At 42.1% G+C, this 25,481-nt stretch overlaps 1 protein-coding gene across 10 annotated transcripts in view; it reads right to left on the bottom strand.

Moving 5' to 3' along the window:
• Positions 1-7,404: 7,404 nt before the first annotated feature.
• ASXL2 (ASXL transcriptional regulator 2) overlaps positions 7,405-25,481 on the bottom strand; it is a 137,179-nt gene continuing 119,102 nt past the window's right edge. For 3 of the 10 annotated variants that reach the window (XM_049818375.1, XM_049818378.1, XM_049818377.1), the window contains one exon: positions 12,999-23,808. In XM_049818375.1, the coding sequence (XP_049674332.1) occupies positions 21,391-23,808 (2,418 nt within the window). In that variant the 3' untranslated portion in view covers positions 12,999-21,390. Of the gene's footprint in view, positions 12,949-12,998; positions 23,809-25,481 lie in introns of those variants that run through there. The other 7 variants (XR_007508281.1, XR_007508282.1, XR_007508278.1 and 4 more) reach the window with 7 other exon arrangements.

Genomic DNA, 25,481 nt, shown 5'->3' with positions numbered 1-25,481 from the left:
GTGCCTTAGCTCTGTCAGTATATCTTGCTGTGACTATACCTTCAACACCCTTCATGGTCTGGGAGGGCAGCTTTGGCTTCTGAGGAACTGTGCGCTTCAAAGATGTGTCGCTTGTACACCAAGGGAGTCTTCTAAAAGCACCCTGCTGCGTCTTACAGCTTCCCCCACCAGAGGAATGGCAAGTTTTTCAAATGACAGTCTCCCCTGCTCCATTCTTTGACCATCTGTGTCTGGCTGGATAACGCTATTGCATAGCAATCAGCTATGTTACAGCTTGGCTTGCTGGCAACCAATCGTAGTACAAACAGTCACAGCAATGACTAGTACGTGAGTGTTTTCTGAGGAAGATGGGACAGGACAGGCATCTGTTTCAGGCTGTGCGTGCAGTCTCCCTCTCATCAGTCTCCCTGTGTGGAAATGCCATGGTTCCTTCGCAAAATGTTTTCTGTGCCTGTGGGAAAGGAACAGGATTCCTAAACTGTGTGTGGAGAGGAGGGACTACTAACATTTTGCCTGTGTGGGAGGGAGATACTTTGTTATGAGGGAGTAGGAAAATGAGAGGAAAAAAGTGCTGCTTAGGTGTTCTAGCTAGTGCTGCGTTAATGTTCATTCCAAGCTATATATGTGCAAATGATAGTACATGGGGTTTTTTCCCAAATTCTGGAGTCAGGCCTGCTAGCAGCAGTGGAACCAGATTCAGCAGAGGTAGTGTGAAGGGTTGTTTTTGCTGACTGCATCTATACTAGTAAATTAAGTAGCAGCAGGATGTAGGCATTGGCACTGGAATTTAATGGTACTGTTTAACTGTTGAAACAGTTAAGCAACCAATGTATTTTAGTGTGTATATATAAGCTTCAGCCCAGTTACTATTCTCCCAAACATCCTCCAGGCAATTCTGGGCATCTTGCATGGGATAGAGGCCATTCCTGGTAGCCAGTTTGGATAGAATCACCATTTTGTGCAGTCTGACAGGTTTTAGTAGTCTGGCTGCAGTCCATTCTGTGCCATACGGTCTCATGCCTCTGAATAACCCACGGGCAGGTTTCACTTGCTAGTCCAAATGCAGCTGCTGAATTCACTCGATGCAGAGTGGCTTACTGGAGGCTTTTTGCAGGGTGTGCAGCACAGCAATTGTAACCTCTCATTCTATGACAATGCCTTAATTATCTTGCGACTTTTCACTGGACTGACACTAGTAAGTCCAGGTTTTTCCTGTACTGGGGAGCCCAGAGCTGAACACATTGCGCCAGCTGTGACCTCACCAGTGCTGAGAGAGGGGAAGGATCACCTCTCTCAATCTGCTGGTGACACTCTGCTTAATGCAGCCCGGGATGCTGTTGACCTCCTTTGTCCCAAGGGCATGCTGCTGGCCACCAGGACCCCAGGTCCTTTTCTTTCAATTTGGCTTCCAGCCAGTTGTCCAGTCCATACTGGTACGTGGGGTTGTCCCTCCTGAGTGCACGACTTGGCATTTACCTTTGAACCTGACGAGGTTCTCTATGCCCATTTTTTCCAGCCTGTCGAGGCCCCTGTAAATGGTGGCACAATCATCTGGAGGATCAACCACTCCTCCCAGTTTTGTATCCTCTGCAGACTTGCTGAGGTTGGACATTGTCCCATCATTTAGATCATTAATGAAGATGTTAAATGTCTGAACCCCGTACTGAGACCCAGGGAACACCACTAGTGACTGGCCTCCAACTGGACTTTATGCCACTGGCCATAACCCGCTGAGCCTGGCAGTTCAGCCAGTGTGTTCAGTCCACCTCATTGTCCCCTTATCTAGTTTGTACTTCACCAGTTTCTCTACGAGTATGTTATAGGAGAGAGTTTGAAAAGCTGTGCTAAAGCCCAGGTAAACATCCCCTGTTCTTCCCTCATCATAGATGGCTAGCAGGTGGGTCATTTCACTGCAGAAGGCTAAAATGTTGGTCAGGCATGATTTTGTCTTCACTGATTACTCCTAATCACCTTCTTGCCCTTCATATGTTTCAAAATGGTTTCCAGACTAACTTGCTACATCACTTCCCCAGGGATGTGAGGTGAGGCTGGATCTGTCTTGCCCTTCCTGATGACAGAAGTGACATTTGCTTTTGCCCAGTCCTCGGGAGCATCCCCTTGATCACCATGACTTTTCAGACATGGCCTTGCACTGACATCAGCTGGCTCCCTCAGTCCTCCTGAGTGGGCACCAGCTCCTGGCAGAGGCAGAACAGACTGGTCTCTTCCCTTCTGAAGTGCTGTGGGTTGCTCAGCATAAATAGGATAATATAGTCACGCTAGTGTGTAGTTAGTCCCTTGGCTTAAAACCTTTCCTTGACAAAGGGAAAACCAAGCCTGGGCTGTGACCCAAACCCAAGTCACTGCCTGGGAGGGGAGATTAATGGACATGGTTTGCACAAAACTCTTTCCATTCCCTCGTGGTTTTGCAGTACAGTTGCCTCCAAGATGCCAACATCCATCTGCCCAGTATTGCTCCATTCTAGGTCACAGCCTCTCCAAGCTATTCTAGAGGAAAAAAAAAAGGAGGAACTGCAGCAATAGCACACAGGATATTTATGTAGCTAAAGAAAAACAGCAGCGGAAAGTGTGCGGAGAGGGTACTGCCTTATGTAGAGTATACTAATATAGTCTCAAGAAAATGAGCTGAGGGTATTAATGCTGATGCAAGAGAGGCTTGTGTTATGGAGGTACAAGGGCTAACGCAACAGCTATCATGCTCCAGAGCACCCCAGCAGATTTGCTCTGTAGGTTCTTAGACTTAGGCCACTATGGACACAAAGCATTTTCTTCTGCTTTGTCTGGGGACCAGGAGCCACTTTTTAACATGGATTAGCAATAAATTATTCCATCATATATGGTAAAAAATTAAGCACCTGCAGGGCTAGATGGGGGTTTTCTGAGTGCTAACAGTGTCCTCTTGATGGTCTTTGGTGATTAAAGAGACATTTAGATGCCTGTATCTTTTTTGTGAATCTAGCTCCCTGAGTGGGATTTGTATTATCTAACTTGAGAAATCTAAAAATGAGATAAATAAGTCTGATCCCAACACCCTGGAAAGCCTTCAGACAGCAGTTTATATGACCTGCCTTAAGCACCTGTCTTACGGTGACATGACTGGCCCTCTGAATTCTGTCTGTCTGCCTGCATTGACTATAAGGGAAATCATAACTTGTTCAGATTTAGACATCTAAATTAAAGATGCCAAAGTTAAGGCCAATGAAACCCATCTCATGTTGCTGTCATGGTATCAGCAGCTAGTGCACTCCACAGCCTCACCCTTACAGGTAACAATTTCTAAAGGAGGGCAGCAGGTACAGTCATGGCTCCTGAATTGTGATAACCCAAATCAATAGATCTATTCTTTTTTTTCCTTGCTGTGTTGAATGTCAACATTGACTACCTGCAATTAATTGCAGTGCTCTGTAAAACATTGCATTGTGCAGTGCTACATTCAGTCCCAGGAAGTGACGGCATTTGAAAAGAAATACTGTTGCATTTACAGTGGATTGAGAGAGTGAAGCCCAAGAATTGTACCACCTGAGCTTGAAGAAAGTCGTCACTTTGTATTCAGACCCGGTGGGCAGGGACAGCAGTGCCCAGCTGCTCGACAAGGGGAGACAAGCTAGAAGCTGAGGATGACAACAGTGCAGGCAGTACCCTTACTGACCAAGGCCTCTAATACAAGGAGGACATGAAAACCAGGAGCGAGCTCAGGTGAGGCCACCAAGCTGCTCAGGGGACTGCAGTGCTTGCCCTGGGAGGAGAGACTGAGGGACCCGGGGCTTGTTCGGGCTGCAGAAGAAAAGGCTGAAGGGGACCTGATAGCCACCACCCTGCTCCTACAGGGAGGCTGTCAGGAAGATGTAGCCAGGTGTGTCACAGTGGTGCATTACACAAGGATGAGTGAAAATGAGTCTCAGTCAGAGGGGACATAAGAAAAAACATTATTCGTATGAGGACAGTCCAGGAGTGGAACAGGGGCCCAGAGAGGTTGTGTCATCTCCATCCAACCTGGGCTGGCCAGAGCCCTGGGCAACCTGGTGGAGGCCAAGCTGCCCCTGTTCTGAGCAGGAGGTTGGACCGGAGACCTCCCAAGGTCCCTTTCAGCCTGAATTATCCTGTGAACCTCTGAGCGCATTTGGACTCAGGTATGCTGCTCTACAGTCTTTACATTCAATGAGCCATAGCGTAATTTAGGTGAGAATAGACCACTGAAGGTCATGCTGCTCCAAGGCGTTACTCAGTTGAGGACCAGATCCATAGAGACAGCTTTAAAGTTAGATCAGACTGTTTCAGTTTGTTTTTAAAATAGTTTTCTCTCTTCAGAGATTCTGGTTTATTTAAATTACATATTTAAATTTAAAACTTGAATAAAACTAATAGAGAAGGGGAGCAGCTGTTCATGGCATTTGTAACTCTTTAGCATTTTGTTAGAAAATGATTATGTCTCTTTTGGCTAATGGATTTTTCTTAAAAAAAACCTCTGTCTTCTTTCAATAATAAAGCAGTTTGGTCATCTCTCATTCATAATTGAAGGAGATATTGTTTCCCGGTTGACATATCTTTCTGTTTCATGTTCTTATAATGAAATCTCATTTCCTGCTTCCTTAGGAAAAAATAGGAACAAGAACATACTCCCATTTTTAAGTGTAGTGCCAGAAAATTAGATTAAATTGTCAGTTCTGAGTAGTGACATAAAATATAGTGTTACAGTGTCTTTTGCCATGTCTAGGGAAATCAGACACTTTGTAGCCTTAGCATGTGCAGAATCTGTCCCCGGCATACACGTGGTAGTTAACTACAAACGTATTTCCTTGTTTTCCTCTGTGAAAGGTGCTGGCAACCTGGAGTAAATGGAATCTGGCATTATCATTTACACTTAGTGAAATGTATTTAAAAATATCCTGTATGACTGAGAATTGAATCTGTCATGACCAATGTAAAATTTAAATTTTTTTCAGTAAATTGCTTTTTCCTGACACTGCTACTTTGTTTTCTGGACCAGCGATAACAAGTATTTGGAGAACCTGTTTACCTCACATGTATGTACTAGCTTACTGGTTCAAATCTGAGAGAGAGAGAAAATGCCACTCAAGAAATAAATATGAAGAAAGTATCAATGCTTAGAAATGCCCCACTGCCATTTTCAACTGCTTCGCATTGTTACAGCTTAAAAATACCCACATATAGAAGCTAAGATAGTAAAAAGACGGATTTTCCCTTCAGTTTGTATAGATAAAAATTCTCTTTGTATTTGTGGGCAATGGATGCGTGCATCAAGAGGAGAGTAAAACCCTACAGATACTTCTTAATTCAAAATGTCATTTTCTTTAAATGTTGAATAAGTAGATTGGAGCTGGCAATAGCAAACAGCTCTTGCAAGCCCACAGTGTTCCTCTTTGGGATGCAGAAGCAGCTACATAAAAAAGCCAAAGAGGCTGAAGACATTCTTCTGTAGGAGTATGCTTTGATGATACAATTCTGACAGAAGTTTTTGTCAGAAGAATGTACTTAGCATTCCAGAGTAGTGGTACTAGTTTAAAAATAACATGAAATCTGGCATAGGAAATAATTGTCTTCTTGTTGAGATTTTCAGCTTTAGTGTCATCATACGTCATTTCATCCAATTGTGAACAAAACACAAAAATGAAAAGAAACTTCAGGTGATGTCACCTCAGATCTGAGCACAAGATTGAATTTGCATTTTGTGGCTGTTGCAAAGACATTAAAAGTAACAAAAGCAAACCCAAAAGTAGATGATTGTAGGTGTAGAAGGCTTATAATATTCTTTATTTTTGTGTTCTAGTAGAAGAGCATCCTACTTGCTTGGAATATAGTGTTCTTGGTGCACAGAAAGTAAGTTTTGAATGGACCTCTTTCTGTCCTGTAGAAAGACAAACATGCCCATCACGTTTGTCTCGTAACATGGAACACGTGCCCACAACACATGCTTGTCAAGCCTGACTTAAAACACTTCTGGCAATGGAAAATTCATAATATCCCTAGGTGATCTATTGCAGTGTGAAATTAGCCTTACCATTAGAGAGTTATTTCTGCGCTACTATCTGTCCTTCCTCCATTGGATATTGAGCAACTTGGCTCCCTTCCTCTTTACAGTTATTTCTAGATTGATTGCTGTGATGTTCCTTAAGCTTTCTCTTCTCACATTTAAACAGCAGCCCTCCTTGTAGGGCATGTTTTCTATGCAGAAGTATTCAGTTGCTCTTCTCTGGACTCTTGTCTAGTTGGCCCACTCATCCTTGAACTTTGGTTCCCAAACCAAGATACAGTACTTAGGGTCAGTGCCATCCTGACACAGTGCTCAGGAAAGAACCACTTCACCAGACTCACAAATAATACTTCTCTTTATGCAGCCCAGTATTACGATTTCCTTTTTCTCAAGTATGACATTTGTCTGAAACAAATCCTACATCTTCTTATATACCACTGCCACCTGCCCTGTCTTGCAGCCGTGTGTGTGCTGTTGACTGTACATACATGCATTTGTCTGTGCTGACTGCTGCTACTACGCTTTTCCTGCTTTTGCTTTAAAAATGGCTCAGCATAGATCTGAAGGGGAATCAGAATATAAAATACATCGGTACCTCTTTGCTCAAATTCAGTGTCCCAGCACGTTTTGGAACATTACCATAACTTCAATTTACAAGTCTCTCTATTTAGAGACCTCCAGCAGAGAACTGGCTGTTCATTTTATTTTCCATTACTAAATATTCAGCACTAAATGGAATTTTAAAAACAAAATACCTATTAGGACTATTCAGTTCGGTTTCCTTACACTTACAATTTAAGCAGCTGTGTTTTGGACCAGCTTCAGGCAAGATAGGAAAACGTTTTCAGTAGGTGTGATGGGAGAGGGCTAAACCAAATTTAGTAGAGGTGAAGAAGAAATGAAAACAGAAGAAAGTATTAAAGTTGGTTAAGCTTTGTATGGAGAAAGGGTGAAGGATTTGCAATGTCAGTAATAATAGAAGTTGCATAGCAATGTAAATAGCTTACTTTTTCCATTATTCTTAAGTAAAAAGAAGTATTTTCCACAGGCTATATTTGTCTTCTGTGTGGTTTTTCTCAGCAGTACAAGAGTAATAAGGCTTCTGTCTAAAAGAACCACAGAGAAACAAGACAAGGGGGGCAGTCGGAGCTGCCCACTACAACACTGTGAGTAATCAGCAGTGAAATCTCAACTAATGCTAAGGCAGCAGACTCAAACCAGAGCCATTTCAAGGGCAAATGTTTTCTCAAAGATATATTGTGCAAAATATGGAAAAAATTGGGGGGGACGGGGGGAGGTTGGCATGGAAGAGACAGTGGCACAGTCTTTTATGTCCTTCCCCTTTTACAACTGTTGCTTTCTTAGCAAAGTGGCAAAGTGTGGCAAAATTTCATTTGCAGCTTCTCATGTCTTGAAACAGAGATAAGATGTTTCAGAAGATAAGCTGTGAATTTAAGATCTTCAGCAGATACTTGGTTTTGGTTCAGTCATTGACTGAAAATTGCCTTTCTGTTAAACTTGCGGTGAAATCAATGGTGAAGAAAGATGTTGGTAAGTGGTGACTCAAAAGCAGCACATTCCACCACTGGTTGAGTTGGACCCTTTTATTTATATGACATCTCCAAATGTGACATAGTGCACAAAGTGTATTTAATGATTAGAAATGTAGAACTGGAAAGAATCTATTGGATCAAGAACAGCTCCTTGATGTCACTAGCAACATGTCTATAATTCACTTCATAAATTTATAGGGTTTAAAACCTGTTAGATTTTCACCTGCCTATCTATTGGAAGATGTTCCAAAATGCTACTTCTGTGCAGATGGAAGACATTTTCTAACTTTCATTCAGATTTATTCACTGTTCAGAGCACTCCAATCCTATGCCAGTGTTTCTTTAGTTCCAGTAGTTATTTGTCTCTTTGTTGTTGTTTTTGTTTATGAAGAGCAATAAGATCTACCCTCATTTTTTTTAGTTTCTGTCAATGGCAGATTCTCTGTTCCCCTGGTTAGACTGAAAAGCTTTCATGGACCCTGTTGCACTATGAGTTCACTGTTCTTGGTTGTGGCTAATCAGTCATGCACTGCACTCTGCACAGGTATGCTTAAATGTATTAGTACTAGTTACATTTACTTATTTATAGTTATTTATGTCAAAAATTCTAAAAATTAATCTTACTGATGGCTAATTTCAAGGTAATTTGGTAGGTTTTTATAGCCTCTGCAGGTAAGGAACTCTAAATCATTTTTCTGTCATCCACAGATTTGACAGTGCAGAGTATAATTCTTCTTCCAGATGGCTTAAACCAACCTTTTCTCAGGTTTTGGTTGTTTGTTTGTTTTTTTTCTTTATTCTCTATTTTAAAATAGATATACCACCCAGCACCCTATAAACTTGTGTAACATCCTGGCTTGCCAGTTTGCTGGTATTTGCCAAATTGGTGACTTTGTTTGACTGAACATGGTGATTACTGTGTAATTAGGAGCTTTTAAGCATCAGCAAGGGGTTCAGTGCTCCTACAAGACAGAAGACACAGACCTCATCCCCTTGGACTGTATGAGCATAGCCACTGCCAAGTCCAGCTGAGTATTTGTATGCTTGACTGACCATGGCCTATTAAAATGCCCAGTGATTATATGGCATTATAGGCTACTCAGCTTACTTGGGTCCTCATTTCTTACATACTTCTGAGGTGGTAACTGCCTGCCAACTGATTATGCCTCCTTCCATTAACTTTTCTTGTCATTAAGCATCCATACTTTGAAATGTTTTCCTTAGCCTGGACTCATCTATTTGACATTCCTTCATGGTGTTGGTCTCAAATAGTTTAAACTTTCTGAACTCCTTTCATAACTTTTATTTAATTTCTCCAGATGAAAGCTGAATTTCCTCTTTGAACACTGGATCGCTTTTCATTTTATGCTGTGTCCCATTTTTGTTAGAAATTATAGCCGATTACTAGGTCTAAGTAAAGAAAAAAGCACTCAGTATTTTTATTTTTTTTAATTTTAAAAAGAAACTTCTCTACATGTTTGTGTGGGTCCCAATCTACATTGTGGTCTGTATTCCTTTGTTGGATTCCTGAATAATATGGAAGGTAAAGACAAGACTGTTTGGTCTGATGCTCCTAGTAAATGTTTTATGAAGCACAGAGCAGAACTTTTCTGTTCTGTCAATTCCCCATTCTCTCTAGTTCTCCATTTCTTTGTTCTTCCATTTTTCTCTTCTTACCTCTTCATTCATGTAGGAATTAGGTGTTAATTCTTTGTTAAATCTTAAACATGCGTCTTCACTGTTGATGGCTTCCAGTGTTTTATATTTTAGCAATACCTTGATTTTAATTAATTTCTACTTGTATAGCATGGTTTTGCTCCGTATCTTTCACCATTACAGTGTGCACATTTACATATTTATGAATTCTTTTGACCCCCATGCCCTCAGCCTCAGTGTTGTATTTGTCTTTTCACTGATCCTGGTATTTTATCTGCAAACTGGTGGTAACTCTTGTTACTTCTTCTACGTGGTTTGTAACACATCATATAAGACTGATCTACACTTTGTAACACTATAATCTTCACTTTTTTTTTTCTCCTGCTCATTTCTTGTATCATTGTTAATTTTGAGCTACTAGCTGATTATCTTCCACAGCCAGGCTGCTACATTTGCCCTTCCTTATTTTTCCTTTTTTTTTTCTTAAGTAGCAACAAAAGTCCATTGTGAACCTCCCACACAAATCAAGTGCCTGTGCTGTTGTTTGTACATGATCTCTTGGCACACAGCACCATCTAAAGAAAATGTTCAGAAGTCAGAAGGCTCTGAGCTTAAATTCTTAGGCCAACTTTCCTCAACTTTTACATGAAGTTATGCTGTACGTGGCTGTAAAGAGAACATAGCTCAGTCCCAAACAAGTATAACTAAAAAGGTGAGGTTGAGAATGTTCTGACTGAGAAACTGGAATAATGTTTTTACTATCCTTCTATTTTTATTTACATAAACATTTCAGAATTTTAAATTAATGTAAAATTTTGCACTTTAGCAGCTATCTGAAGTACCAAAGAAGGTCCTTATAGCGCCTGTATATATGTCTCTCCAGCTGTTGGCTTAGCAGCCAGTATTTGTTGTTAAGCAGTTAACTGCATGTCACAAGCTGCTCTTACATCTCACAGGTATTCCCAGTTAGCAGCCAACATGGCAACTGAGATAAAGCAGAAGCTGAGCTCAGGAGACAGAAACAATCTCCTTTTTTGTTCCTCTTCAGCATGACAAGATAATTACCTTGCTTGAGCCATAAGCATGCTCCTTATCTATATTTAGAAACAGATTCTGCAGCTTTTCTTTCACTTACAAGTTTTTTTATTGCAATTTGGCAGAGAACAAAACAAGCCAGATGATGATTGTAAAATTGAAGCAGATTCTGTTTAAAATACAGGTGAAACAATTAAGTTTAATAGGACATCCTTTGTATAGCTCCCTCCCAGGGCACAGAACTTACCACTAGCTGACTCATTACTGAGGAGGTGTTTCGAGAGATGGAAGAAAACAGGCATGGGAAGGTACGGAGCTCTTAAGAAGTAAGTACTTATCGGATATAACCAGCTAGAGGCAATGGTAGGGAGGTTTTTGGTGTAACAGGGCATTCCACTGCATGATAACAGATGTCTGCCTTTCTAAGTACTTGTTCTGCATTATAAAGAGAATAATGGCAGAGCCTTGCAGCAGTGTTAGATGGACCTTTGAAAACTGCCCCTTCCCATAAGATGGAGAAACTGAGACAGCATTGTAAAGTAAGGACTGTTTACTTCCATGTCTTTCCATAGGGGGAAGAGCTGAACTTTTCACTTTGTATCTTTGCATTTCTTGTACCTTATTCTCTGGTCTTTTTTTTGTCATAAAATATTTCTTATTTCCAGTGATAACTTTTTTTTTTCCTGGCCCATAAGAGATCTCAGAAACACTGCATTTCAGCATCGTAGAACATTAAGTCCAACATTTTAATAGAGACATACCATCCCTGTAACTCCATGTATTCTCTTGTGGTTTACATTTTGCCAAGTAGCAATTTTGTTCTGATTTCTAAACAAAATTTATCTACAGCTAATGCATACCCATTTATTCTTGTACCAGTGTTGAATAGTTGTTTTTCCCCTTTAATGTTTATCCTGCTGACAGATAGCCTTTTACCTTTTGGTTTTTTAACTTAAACTTTTGGGCTTCTTACCATGTCAGAGCGTCTCCCTTCCTGATTATTTAGAAGTCTTTCAATGCACTTGTTCCAGTTTGAATTAGTTTTCTTGCCTGCAGGTGAGTGGAACCACACATAGTGTCTTACTACTTTGTGGGATTCACACCCGATTTCATCACTATTGGCAGTAGGTGGACTGGATTTCAGAATTGCTTTTCCTTCCTGTGGGTAAATCAGACTGACAGCTTATAATCACAGGGTATGATTAATTAATATATCCGGGACCTTCTCATAATTTTTCCGGTTACTCCTAGACCAGAACCTTGTGTTCTTTGTCCCTATAAATACCTTGTGACACCAGTGCGTACAGCTGAATTTCACTTATGAGCTTTCTTGAGTTACGGTTTTCTAGTTTTGTCTATATGCATGTATAACCCAAGTTTGTGTCACCAGTTAATTTTGCTGGGATACTCTCAACTTTTGGTGCTAATATCACTGATGAAAAATCTTAAAAAGATATATGAGCAGAGTGACTCTTGAGGAATTTTCAGTAGATGTCTCCATCCAAGCCAATTTCCCCCTTTGAGGACTACCTGTGAAGCCCCTTTGAACCAGTTCCTTTACTTTATATTTACTTCATTCATCTTCATCTTCTCAAGTTTTATTACTGATTTCCCACATAACAGTTTCTTGTATCATTTTTATTACTGAAGATACACCTTATTTTTATCTGATGAGAAACTATTTATCACCACAATACAGTCTGCACATACCTTTGGCAGGATTGTGTTGCTTTCTATCCCATTTATAAGCATGTGTTCAGTTAAGTCTTTACATCAAAACCTCCAGAGCCTTGCATATGAATGAAGCCATCTTCTCCTATTCTTAAATACAGATAGAACTATGCTGCACAGGTTACCACAGTTCTCTTGATAAACAAAAATATGCATTACCTGAACTACAGCTCTTTGTGTCAGCTCTTTCAAAAAACTGTAATCTGGTTGCAGTGGTATGCATAACAACATCCTCAGTGAGCACAGAGGAAGAGTATTACGTTTGGTTTGGGTGGGTTTTGGGCCATGCCTGAAGACTATCTTTAATCACTATCTTTTCTTCTTTTTTTGTGGTCTTTTGCTATATGAGGTGGTAGAATTGGGGGGCTTTTTTTGCTAACAGTTGCAAACTCAAACTCAGCTGGACTTCTTGTATTCACTCTTTGCTCTGCAGGCCACAAATTTTACAGATCTTTCCTTCTCCATTTTTATGCTCACTCTTTACACTCTTGATTTTTCACACCAGTAGGTTCACAGCCCTTCACAGTACCTTTCCATACATGAAATAGAGATTGTTGAGACTTTTAATAGATTCAGTGAAAAGAAATCCCAGACTTCTTACACATTTCCAGGCACCTCAGTCTTGCTGATTTTACTTAAGTTGTTCAGTGCATTTGAAGTTTACCTGACAGGGATCAAGAGAGTTGGTTACAGGTCTATTTCTCTGAATCTCTCCATTTAAGGAAAATCAAGTTGCAATCGCTTGATACAGGTTTCTTCCTGTTTTTCCCAAATCTACAGTTCAATGCCCCTGAAGTGTTTTGGGACCTGAGGAAGTGAGGCTTGAGGAAACTGCAGAGTGTTTATTAAGGCTTAGTAGTAGACCAAAGTTTTTCCTTTCAAATGTGTCGATAAATTTTTACAGATGTCCACAGCTTGTAAAGCCAGAAAAATGTAGTTCACTGTCATTTTTCAGGGCCCCTTGAAAGACAAAAGGTAATCATTAACAAATCAACATTAGCAGTACTAACTACCATAAAATCATATGCTTTTTATTTAACATAAAATGAAACATTAAGATAAAATACACATTTGTCCATGTGCTGAAGAACTACTGTATTTTACATTCATTTATAAAGCAGGTAGTTTTACATGACAAAAATAAGTGAGAGGAAGAGGAACAGAATCCGCAATAAGACATAAGCCACAGGGCAGGCTTTTCCTTGTCAAAGTGCTATCTCCTAAGGGCACACAGATCTTCAAGTGACAGGTTAGAAATAGGCTGTTTTTAGCACTCCTCACATCCCTCTTAATGCTGGTGAGAAGCTAAGGTGGAATCTTATACAGCAAAATGAGTGAAAAACTTGTTGACAAAACAACCTTTGCCAAAATGCATAGCTGCAGCACGATGGACCATGTTTGTCCCTGATGTATTGCTCATTTGCTGGAACTGGCCCGTGCTGTTTTTAAATGCCTAGAAGTTACCTTACTGAACTACAATTCCTTTTTTTTTTTTCTATACAAACCTCGCCACATTTCTTACTTAAATTTGACTTTGCAGACGGACTGCGATAGGGTATGTATGGGCTTACAATCACACAGATTTACAGCAATGGAGGGCGCTGTAAATCCGGTGAAGTTGGCTGTTTGTGGGTGTATCCTTGGTACACCTCTAGACACCGGATCAAAAAAATTGTTACTGAAACCTCGGTCCCTGAGGTTCAAGGTAATGCCTCTCCTATCTCAGCTACAGGTGGGCTAAGAGCATCCGCACAGGCAGTACAGTTAAAACCGTGTCAATTGGGAAACAGCCCTGTAGTAAGCTGCAGTAGCTGCATCATACTCATTTCCACGCCTGCATTGCCTCTTGGTTCATGTTCCTGCTGTTGGCCCTGGAATTGGGCTGTGAGTACCCTGGAGGCCTGGCCTCCAAAAGTTAAACTCTTGGCCCAGCTTTTCCAATACAAAATCTATAATGCAGCATCTGAGAAGTCTTAACTGAAAGGTACAACCAATTGGTTTTATGTTTTAAATTGGGAGAGGAAGGAATGGGAGATGCAGCAGTACCAGGGGAATAAGGAATGTTTTTTGTTTTTTTTGTCGTGGTTTTTTTTTTTTTAAAAGTGCAGCAGATCAAAACACATTGCTATTACGTATTTTGTCTAATCCATATATCTTAAATACGAAAACAAATATAAAAGCTGTAATTGTCTCAGGTAACTTTGCAAGGTGTAATGTCATAGAAGACTGAGATGAAGCTGGTCTTACTATGTACACTTAGCTAAAATATAGCTGTGTGTACATATGCATACATGCACACACACCTGCACGGCCCCCCCACTATAGATTCTATGTATATACACACACCCAAACAGTGGGACTTTCTTACAGTGCAACTGTTTATAGAGTGAAAGCCCCCCTGAATGTGTCAACAGCAAGTTTTGACAAAGTATTGGGTGCCATGTTTTGTTTTTTCAAGATATTTTTATAATAACTGAAGCAGTATGAAAATAATCAGTTGCCTGCCTTTTCAGGGCTTAGATTTGTACTTTTAAAACTTGACTTGTTAATGCTTTTTCTTTTCCCACATTTGGTTTCCTTCCCTATAAGTCCCAGCAACAGAGAAGGGCTGTAAACATGTCCAGTTTATAGACAGGATTCCTGTAATTGCTTGCTGGAGTAAGTGGAATAGTGTAAATGTCATTTGAGATTTATCTATGCCAAAATGGGCATCATACAAAAGGGGATGAGGCAAGTGCGCTGTGCCTCCTGTGCTGTGGGGCCATTTCCACCTTTCAGTAGATTAGTTTTCTCTATGTGCAGAACTGGGGCCAGCAATTACAGAGGCTGCAGATCTCCTAGTCTTTCAGAAACAAGTATACACAGAACAAGCAGTGTTTGCTCTTTACTCTAATAGTTCCATGAAGCAGTACCAGCATGCAGGGGAAACGGATACACAGCACTGCGTATCTCAGCTTAATCCTGACAGCGCCACGATCTCCTCATTTGCACACCTTTCCTGTCTGACCCGCTCTGTGGCTGCTCTTTGCAGCGTGTGTGTCAGATAATTGCTGCTCAAGATGAGCATCTCTAGGATCCCATTCCTGATGAGAATTCACTCCATTTCTAATGGCTGCAAAGATGTATCATCCTCTACAGTAGGATTTTCACCAAAATCCCTACAAAGTAAAAAAAAAAAAAAAAAAAAAAAAAAAAAAAATCTGCTTTGATAGTGTTTCCTTGAAATCACTGAACTTTTGGTATATCATTTGAATTCCTCAAAAAGCGCCATAAGATGCTCACACAAGAAATCAAGCTATTTATTAAAATTTCAGTGGCACGGAAAAACTGACTAGCTTCGGATTTTGTTTTGGTTGAATAGCTTCTGTACCAGTATGTCTCTTTGGCTATAAAGGTAACATTGCTTGTATAAAAGATCCACCTCAACTTCTTGTCTTCTCACCATAGATTATTCTGGGTGGTTATGAGGCAAAATGAATGAATATGAACAGAAACACAAACAGGACACAGGACTGAAAAATGCTCTGTATGCTCTATCTATCTAAAACTGCTAAACTCTTCAAAAATTCATTTGCTCCTCAACTTCTGGTTCCTCTGCTACCCTGTAGTTGCTAACAGCAGCTCCTGCAGTGGTACAGTACTTGCATCCTCTCTCCCTCTTTTCTTCTTTTCCTTTTTTTTTTTTAAAAATATTATTACATGCTCAAATCCAACCAGCTCAAATACTTTTTAATACATTGAAAATGTAAAATAAAGAATATATGAAGTACATACAGTATATATATACATATTTCAAATACTTAAAATTCTTATGTAAAATATGATTTTTCTATATTATTTGTGTAAAAATACATTTTAAAATGGTGTCAATTTGATTTTTCTGTACATACCCTCTATTCCAATTTAAGTCCCTTTTAAAAAGGCAAAAGACAGACAAAGGTTTAGTATCTTCTAAACTGTGTTTACAGGCCTGTTGTCAAAACAAGAAAAAAGCATGTGGTAAACAGTATTGGATTTCTTCTTTTTAAGAATTCCCATTTTTATTGCATTAATGGAAAAAACTGAATCTTCTCAGTTCTCTTGCCAGTAAAACTATTCTTGGTCTTGCTGAGAAACTGCATACTCCCAATACCCTGTTTATCTAGTTCATAAATCATCCTTTGTCAATTTTTTTTACAGATACTAAAATATATATTACTTAAAATATATTACTGTAAGCTCTTAAAATTGATCTTCAGTTATATCAAATGTATAGCATTAAAAAAAAAAACCTAGGTAACAAAGAAAATTCTGGATATCATCATCCTAACAAACACTTGAGCTGTTCTCCCTGTGAGACGCGGGTGGCAAACAGACCCGCCATCCGCAGGGACCTCCTTGCCCACCAGGTTAACTCTGCACACAGCAGGTTAGCTGAGGGTGCTCCTCAATGCCACAGGGTGCCAGAAGCAGCAACGTCCCGGGAATGGTCTTCTCCCCACCCTCCCCACTGCAGCAATTAATCCACGCTAATTGCCAGAGGTAATTCAGTGTGCACATGCCATCTTTGCCCTCCTACTGCCATTGCAGCCACCCACGTTTTCAGATGTGGGATTTTGGAAGTTCAAACCAGTCAGTCCTGGCCAGGGAGAGCCAAGCACCCTCCTCCGCTGACCCCTGAAACCAGCAGAGCCACTGAGGCAAAGCCTGGAGCTGATGTCCATTGGTGGCTTTCAAACAGCTCAGCCTGAGCAGAACTCCCAAGCGAAACAAAAGTTTCCCCAGGGATTCAAGCACCCTGGGTGAGACACTTCCAATGAAGAACACCGCTGGCCTTTCTTTCCATGGAAAACAAAGCCAGCCCATTTCTTTTTTTCCAAGCCGCAGCGCTTTCAGATGATGCAAAGGCAGTCTGCCACCAGAGCAGCAGTGGGTTCTGCCTCCAGCCCTACCACGGGCCACACATTTCTACCACTTCTCATGCCGCTGCCACGGTTGTGTGGCTGCACAGTGCTGAAGACTGACCACCTCCCGCGAAGGCGGGAGGCTGCCCAGGCAGGGCTGGTGCTCCTCGCCCTTCTGGTGGTCCCCCTGCTTTCGAGGGGTTCAAACGCACTGTCAGACTGAGCATCCCCAGAGCAGAGAAGCCTTAGTCCTGCTCCAATCTACCACTGCGTGCAGGCTGGGTAGGAACCAGCTCCAGGATGGTCTTTGCTGCCTCTGTAGCAGCATGAACAACACCCGTCAGAAGTAACGACCTGAGGATACCTCCTGGCTGTTAATGACATGACCAGGAACTTGCTGCCCCGCCAGCTAGATACTACTGCCATAAAAAAGATACAACTCCGCGGACCAGCGTAACTGTTAAGCATCTTGGTCTTTCCTTTTGATTTAAGAAGGGACATTAAAATTTCACACACATTCCTTCCCTGTGCTACCAATCTATCTCAAAACCCAAACTCATTTATAGCACTGCATTTGCTCCTCCATTGCAACAACTTGTACCTGGGGTTTTTTTGCACTGGAAAGTTAAATTCCATTGATCAGTCTGTATTTCTAGTTCTCATGCTGCAGGACTTGGATGGGGCCTGAAAGGAAAAATTTAAATCTGAATATCTTTTCTTACTCAAGTTGCTTTTACTACCACAAATATAGTTTACATTAGGCTTTGAAAACACTTTATCTCAGTTTTTTTTTTTATGACAGCATTTAGTATAGTTCTATTAATTTAATACCTGGGGAACCAAAGTCTAATGCTTTAAACTGTGTCACAACACACCTTATATTTGTAAATCCAGTGTGAAGGCAGGTTTATTATCTTGCTGGAAGGAAGAGCGGGAAGGTCAGATGATGGGAAGAATGGAGTCTGCCGGGAAGAGCCTCAGCAGTAAGGCAGCAGCAGCAGGCTGATCCCACATAGGGAACACTCCTATACAGGCTGCAGGATTTCCCTCTTCTAAAATACTTTGTTCAATAACCAGCACTGTAAAACATGCAAAACTTTCAAGGTTTTATGTCAACCTGTACTTATAGTGATTATTACACCGAGTCCCATTATTTCTAATGATTTCCTAACTACTTAATGCCCTCTTGCAAACCTGTGGAGATTCTTCCATCAAGTTGCACCTAGTAGCTCATAGCATATGTTAAAATCAAAGACATGCAGTTAAAAGAATTTATTTTCTTAAATAGAATAAAAGTAGCCCAAGAAAAGTGCTGATCCGTTAAAATATAACTAAGGCACTAAACAGAGTTGTAAACTTCCAAGTCATCACGCAAGATGCCTACACTGCCCAATATATGTCCGGAGCCACGGAGATCTTTGTGGTCACCGTACATCCCAACCCGGGACAGCAACGGCCAGGCCAGCGCCTTTCCTGCAGGACTACGCATGAAACGGCAGCTTCTTGCACTTCCAGAGCAGACTCACAAGAGGTATCTGTGGCACAGAAAACCAAACCCACGCACTACAGAGAATGCTTGTAAAATTCAAAGGGAGGAACAAGCTGCAACCACAGCCAGGGTCAGTGACTGGTTTGGAAAATGCCGAGAGGAGCAATGGAACAGCCTTTCCAAGCGGCAGCTGCAGAAGGCTGAAAAGCCCATGAGGGCTAAGAGCAAGCTGACAGATCTTCGCCTTCCCCCTCTTAAGCAGCCTTGTCAGCCTAGAACAATTACACTGATAAAAGTCAAGGTGTGAACAGAATTGATCCAATTATGCCAGCAAAACCTCTTTACTCTTAGTTGAGACAAGAATTACTTTTTCCAGTTTAGTTTGTAACTAGCCACAATCTTTAAATTGGATTATACTGGGGGATCTGTCTTAGACAGGAATGAATGTGTCACTCTGAGGATTACACTGCTGTAACTTCTTTCATGTCTAGACAAGGCTTGAGTTAATAAGGAATGGACAGACCCTGCTCTCAGTACTTGACTCCCCAGGGCACCTGGCCTGAAACCATTCTATACTGCACCCCAAGATTTTTAAAACTGGCAGAAATTCCTCTTACAGCACAAGAGATGGAAGCAGGCAGTGATGGGCTGCTGTCCAAATCAGTGCTAATGTACAAATCACCCCATGGAACAAGATTATCCCCGTTACAGCATCTGGGGCTGCAAGGAGAGAAGCCAACCCATGTTTGCTGGTCTGCATGTACATGCACGCAGGTGGTGGTGGGAACACGTACAGTCCAGGGGCTATTCCTTGGGCTACGACCACCACCACCGTGTGTGCAGTGTAACAAAAAAAACTGGGAGTAATTTTTGTGTAGGGTTTTGGGGTTTTTTTGAGATTTCAGTTTTAGATTAAGAAAACGGCAACTTTATTTCTAATACTTAAATCCTCTTTGCCACTGGATGTCTAAGCAGAGATGCGTAGAAATCAGGGGTCACTGCTCCACAGTAAATTTAAGATGAGTAAAACAGACCAAGATACGCTGCAGCTCTTGCTAACTCACACCAACTAATCCTGCTCCAGAGGATGCCATGCTCTGCTCGACAGGGAAGGAAACGTTTCTGTTACGACATGATTAAGTCTGCAACTCTCTTTTCTTTAACATTACCAAATAAATCACCACCCACTCCTTGGAAAAACACACTGCTTCACAGGCAATTATTTCTGATCTTTACCAACAGCATGCCAGGTTCCCAGGTGAGGGAGAAGGGAAAGGGGAAAGCAGTAGTATAGTCAAATGGAAAGAAAAAAGGCTGAGGACCCCAGCTCACAAAACAGCTGTCCCACCTATTTTGTTAATATTGCTTCATCTTAAAAAGGCCTTTGGATTAAAAGTGAATTCAGTGCTTTTCCATCAAAAAGATACATAGATCTGTTACCTGACCAAGATGCAGTATGGCCCCCCACCCGCCTCGAACAGCAACAACATGGGACTGGATATAATTAGTGAACCTGATGTTCTTTGTTTTGGAAGAGAAACAACATACAGATCCTGGATGTGATGCGGACATGTTGCGATACATCAAAACGCAGATTGGCATGTGCTTCATTAGCCAGCCTGTCGTCAATTCCTCTTGTTGAGAACAGAGTACCATTTTGTAACTGCTTTAATTTAGATTAATCAGAGGGAATGAATTTGTGACACCGAAAGTGAGGATGAGCATCACTAGCTGTGTCCCACCATCAGGTATGAGGGGTGCGGCGCAGCCTCCTTCCCCCCGCACCCCCGCCTGTCTTTCCCAGCCCCAACGCAACCCCGGACCTCAACTGAGCAAAATCCAAGCTAAGTCAAGCCTGATTTGGTATTTTAAAACACAAAGAGACACCCACAGCAGGCTAACGGTGAGGCCCAACAAGACACTTGTTTTTCTTTCCCTACACTTAGCTAAATATAAAATCTTCTATAGAAATTAGAGACGTCTGACTATTGTGGAGGTTTGAATGAGCACAGTAAGCTTCCTAGAAAACAGTAGGACCGAGGATGACACTTAGCACACTTCACTTGCATCATGTGCCATAACAGCTGATGGTTCATGACTGTGGGATGGCACTTTCCAGCTCACTCGAAATGCCTAAGAAAGCAGATCTCTGCTGAGTCCTGACAGTCCAGAAATGAAATGCAGTTCAGCACATATTTGTGATCTCTGCTTTAAATGGTTCTTGGGATTACTGGTAATCATGGTTACTGAGTTGTTTTAGTGATTTAAATTCTTGAATCCTATGGTTAGTACAGTTGCCCTTTTCAGTATTTACCAGTAGCAAATCAAGACACTACCTTCCTTAAAACAAGGTTACTGCAACTGACTCCTTGAAGGGGAGAGGATATGCAAATCAAAACCACCAGCCAATATTGCACAACCCAGTATGCCTTCTGGAAACAGCCTGGTCACAAGTGAAAGGCAATTACTTGAAAGGCTGGTACAATGGTAATGCCTCCCAATTCTGAAAAATTTGAACTAAAATTCAGAGCAACAAAGTGAGCCCACTCAGGGGTTCCTACTTTGGTGCTCTGTGATCAGTTAGTACAAACATTTTGTTTCTTGATTATCCAGTTCTTCTCTTTGCCAAGAGAAGACCAACAACAGGCTAAGGTTTTGCCGTGGGTTTGTTCCCCCATCTAGAGCAGAGCTCAGCAAACATGCTGGATAGCAGGCTGGGGTTAATGAAACTGCAGTACAAGTCAAACACTATCTCCTAAAAGATTGAAAAAATACTTTTAAACAAAATAATGTGACATATTTACATAATTCCTTAAGTGCAAACTCTTGTCACAATTCACGTAGTTGAGCTCAATTTAGACTCACTGTACAAGAAGGTGCTCTTTCTTTAATGAAAGAAGAACTCTACTCTGTATTCCTGATTCAGTAACGTGTCTCTTGTGCAAGGCAGTAAATTTCCTGTTTCTTCCCAATGTACTTCCGAAAGCAAAACCAACAACAAGCCCTCCTCTTCCCCACTTCCCATCCCAGTTACCGCACAACGAGGCAGGAGACACAGAGCTTAGAGGGGCCAATGCAATCATCATGGCAGAAGGCACCGCAGCCCTTGCACATGATCATGGCTTTCAACCTGCAGTAACATTTGGAAGGGGAATCCTCCATGCTGTTGTCTTCAGCGAAGGCTTGAACGGGGATGGTCTGAGTGTGGTTGCTAGAGTTCATAGCTTGGCTGGTGGGAATGGTGGTTACAGTCACAGAAAAGGACATGACGTTCCCCATGCTACTGGACAACTGATTGCATTCAGACAGCCCAGTCATAAGAGACCCTTGGTTCACATCTGGGGAGGTGGAGACGTTTATTGTGCCACTGTAACTGGGCCCAATGAGCTGTGCTGCAGCATTTCCAGATAGCTTTGCAGGGTGTGAAGGAGAAAGCAGTGGAGGCTGCTGCTGTGCAGAGTCCGAGGACGGTACAGAAGTACTGAAAAGCTCCGGATTGCTGTGCATTTTCCCCCTCATTGCATGTGCCATTTGCTCTTGAGCGGCTTGAATAAAATCTCGTGCTAGTGTAGTTCCATCAAATGCCTGAACGTTCTCCTTGTTGACTGCTGCTTGCTGAGACGTGGCTGCTTCTGTCTTTATACCCTTTTTAGGAAGGGTGTTGTAATCCGAAGAATTTATGCTATGTGATACCTGCTCTTTTTCACACTGACCAGAAGCCTGGGCAGCCTGGGGCTCCTCTTTTACACTGATACGCTCACGTTCATCACCAGTACTCTCATCATCTGCATCTCCTTCATCGCTGCTGCTGCCATGGCCAGCTATCTCCTCACACTCCCCAAATTCTGTTTTTGGAGCATCAGCAGGACTGTTCAGACACAAGCGGTTTTCAGGGTTCAAGGAGAAGCCTCTCCTCAAACTCTCTGAACCACGACCATAGGTGGAAATGTTGAGCAGATAATGACCAGACATAGCAGGCTTGGATGACCTTCTGCCCATGAAACCCAGCATAAATCTCTGGCTGGTGGAGCTGTTTTCTAACTGGAAACCTGAGTGAGTGAGGTTCAGTTGTGAAGGCTGAAGGACTGGCAACAAATTCTGCCTCTGGACCCTCTTGATAAGAGTCTGAAGGATCTGCTCTTGGGTTGTTTTGCTGAGTGCCTCGTGGCACTGGTGCTGGTCACGACTGGAGTCCTTTCCCGAGGGGAGTGGAAAGGTCCTTGGAATGTGAGGCAGAGGCCTGTTCTGGCAAAAGAGCTTCCCAAGCTGTTGTGTGGGTAAACTTGACTGTCTTTCACCGCCCTCAGCTCCAGCGCTGTTCCCTGCTACACTTGTAGCACTGGATGCTGATGCTGCCCCTTTTTCTTCATGAGAAGCTAATGGGACAGTTTTCATCTCAGCTTTGGTGAGAGGCTTCGGCAGGATTTGCTCCAGAGGGACGTTCTTGCCTTGAAGAAGTTGGGTGACCAAAGGGTTGTTAGCAGGAATACTGGAGCTTAGTTTTGGGAGGGCCCCACTTGAGCCTGAACTTGCTTGAGTTTTAAGGCTAGGTGCTGCTGACGAAGTGCTAGAGGGTGGGACAGATGTAGCAGATGCGACCACACCTCCAGCCTGGGTTTCTGAGCTCACGGATGTTAGTGAGGATGTCAGAGGGGAAGATTTGCTTGTAGAAACATCTAAGCTGGTCCCTCCTAAGGCTGTAGGTGCTACCTTAGTTACATTTGTGCTGGGATCTGCTGTGGACACCATGACGCAGACTGCTCCATCCCTGACAGCTGGTGCCCCACAGGCCTGGCTTGGACCTGCTGGAGCCAAAGGTGCTTTCTCTTGTTTGTCACTGCTACCAGCATATGGGGAGCCTGAAACCTGATTTACAGTCATACTGGGGGGGCTCTGCTTTATTCTATTGGTTTTCTCTAATGCCGATACCGCTGATGAGGAGGAGCTGGTGCCTGTATTGCTGGCTGGAGTTCTGGACTGCAGTGTGGAAGTTTGCTGTAGTTGTGCTCTAGAAGGATTGTGAGGTGGTGCCTGGTCTGTGGCCTGTGTCTCCATTTGGGTATGGGTCCCTGGACAATGGGGAAGAAACCCTCTCGAACTTCCCCCGCTTCCAGTTCCTGCCAGTTCCAGTGCACTTCCTCTAATTCCAGTTTTGTTGGTTCCGCTCGTTGCTGTGTTACTCTTCTCTCCTCCACCGCCCGGTGGGCCCCCACCACCGCCCGGTCCAGGCCCTGGGACAGCCCCCCCCGTCGAGGCAGCGGCAGCAGCGGCGGCGGCGGCGGCAGCGGCTGCTGCCCTCTGAGCCTTGGCTTGCTGGGCTTTTGCCTTGATGTCTGCCAGAGTTCTGGCCCCTGTTCTTCCCGGACTGGTGAGTGAGATTGGGAAACGTGCCCTGGGAGAGACCTGGCCCGCAGGAAATGGCATTGGGGAGATTCTGGAAACAGGAATCTGAAACAGAGGAGGAGAAAAGCACAACTGAGATACGGGGAACATTTAACACACGTGTTTAAGAACTTAAGTGTTTACAGTTTAGAGAACTAGTTGTACTTTTGGAGAAATCCCTTACCTCCCTCACTTGAGATAACAGACATGTATGATCTTTTGATGTCTGGCACACCTATTTTAAGTCTATTACAATCTTAGTGGCTCAGACTGGAAGTTCATCCCTTGCAGTCACAGGCTAGTAAATTGTACACCACTATGCAAAAGTTGATCAAGCTCCCTCAGCAAAAACTGCAAGGTTGTTCCAGAACTCAACACCTATCGTCCCTTATTCCAAGTTTCATACTTATTCAGATGTAGTTTATATCCTTTTAAAGGTTTGTGTCAACGTTCTGCTTCATTTTGTATTGCTCTTCTACCCCTGCGTATTTACACGTCTCTCCTCAGTGTCTTTATAACAAAGCAATAATAATCGCTCTACTGTGTATCTGTCAATAAAATGCCAGTATTTTAGTCCTTTCTTCTAAAATAGGTTCTCCACTCCCCTCATCATTCCAGTTTACTTTCTGTAAGTTTGTTCTTTCTAGAACATAAGTAATGAGAACAGTGCACTAATGTTAGTGCTCTTCTGTCTCACAAAGATTTAAGCGAGTATATTTTAAGGTTACATTTGTTTTCATGTATCTGCTATACCTCGCTGACTCCCACTCATCTTCCAATTAACCAGTTCACCACTTCTTTCTTTTTTGACGAATGACATGTCTTCTACCTTGCAGGGGAAAATATTTGCAATCACCCTTCAATTCACTCTATTATTAAATCCCATGTTTATTACACTGGAAGGTCAACCATTCTTCCTGTATGATATTTCAAATCTGTTCTATTGACAGGTTTCCCCCAATTTTGTGTCACTAACAAATCTTATTAATGCTTTCCTACCTTTGTGCTATGCTTATTAACACAATGAGAAGAATGAACCGTTTTTAAAATTTTGTGTTTGCATACTTCCTAGTATAAAAATCTTAATAGGAGAGTAGAGTTCTTAGGACATACAGAAATACAGCAGTTAAGTAGTTTTCCATTGACAACTTCTGCCTAAGGCTCCAAATCAGGGAGCTGAACTCTAACCAGAGCACATGCTGGTAGAAAAAGCACAGGCCCTATTCTGCAGAAACCAAACTTTTCTATTCATACAGTCACACAAGACTGTAAAAACTTTTTCTGTGCTGGCTCATCCATTTATTATCTACCATTGAGCATAACATCACTAAAGAAGGAATTAGTGTTATCTGTACACATGCAATCTTGTAATCGTTTTCTGAAAAGAGTATCAATCATCCAAATTGAGTGTTTATTACTTACCAATGTGGTATTTCCTGGCAGTTTAGGAGTAGGTGTGTGGTCCTATGACCTGGATCTCAAGTGTAAGAGAACGGCATTGTCCAGGCCAAAGTCTGGAACATTTCTTTCATGCTTCCTTTCCACCTGCCCTATCCTAGTGGTGATGGATCGTCTGTTTCCTTTCCTATGTAGGTTCTCGCTAAGACTCAGCAGCTAAAGGGCTTTTGGACTCGAGATGTTCCCCAAAATAGCCTTTCCCTGCTACCTGGTCTGGCACTATTCTGCATTCAGCTGGCATAAATGATAACTAGAAATGATAATTGCTAGATGGCCTTTTT

Source organism: Accipiter gentilis, chromosome 16 (assembly GCF_929443795.1).
Source record: "Accipiter gentilis chromosome 16, bAccGen1.1, whole genome shotgun sequence".
Taxonomy (NCBI): domain Eukaryota; kingdom Metazoa; phylum Chordata; class Aves; order Accipitriformes; family Accipitridae; genus Astur; species Astur gentilis.
The sequence above is the reverse complement of the archived record's forward strand: the minus strand, read 5'-3'. Positions and strand labels throughout refer to the sequence as shown.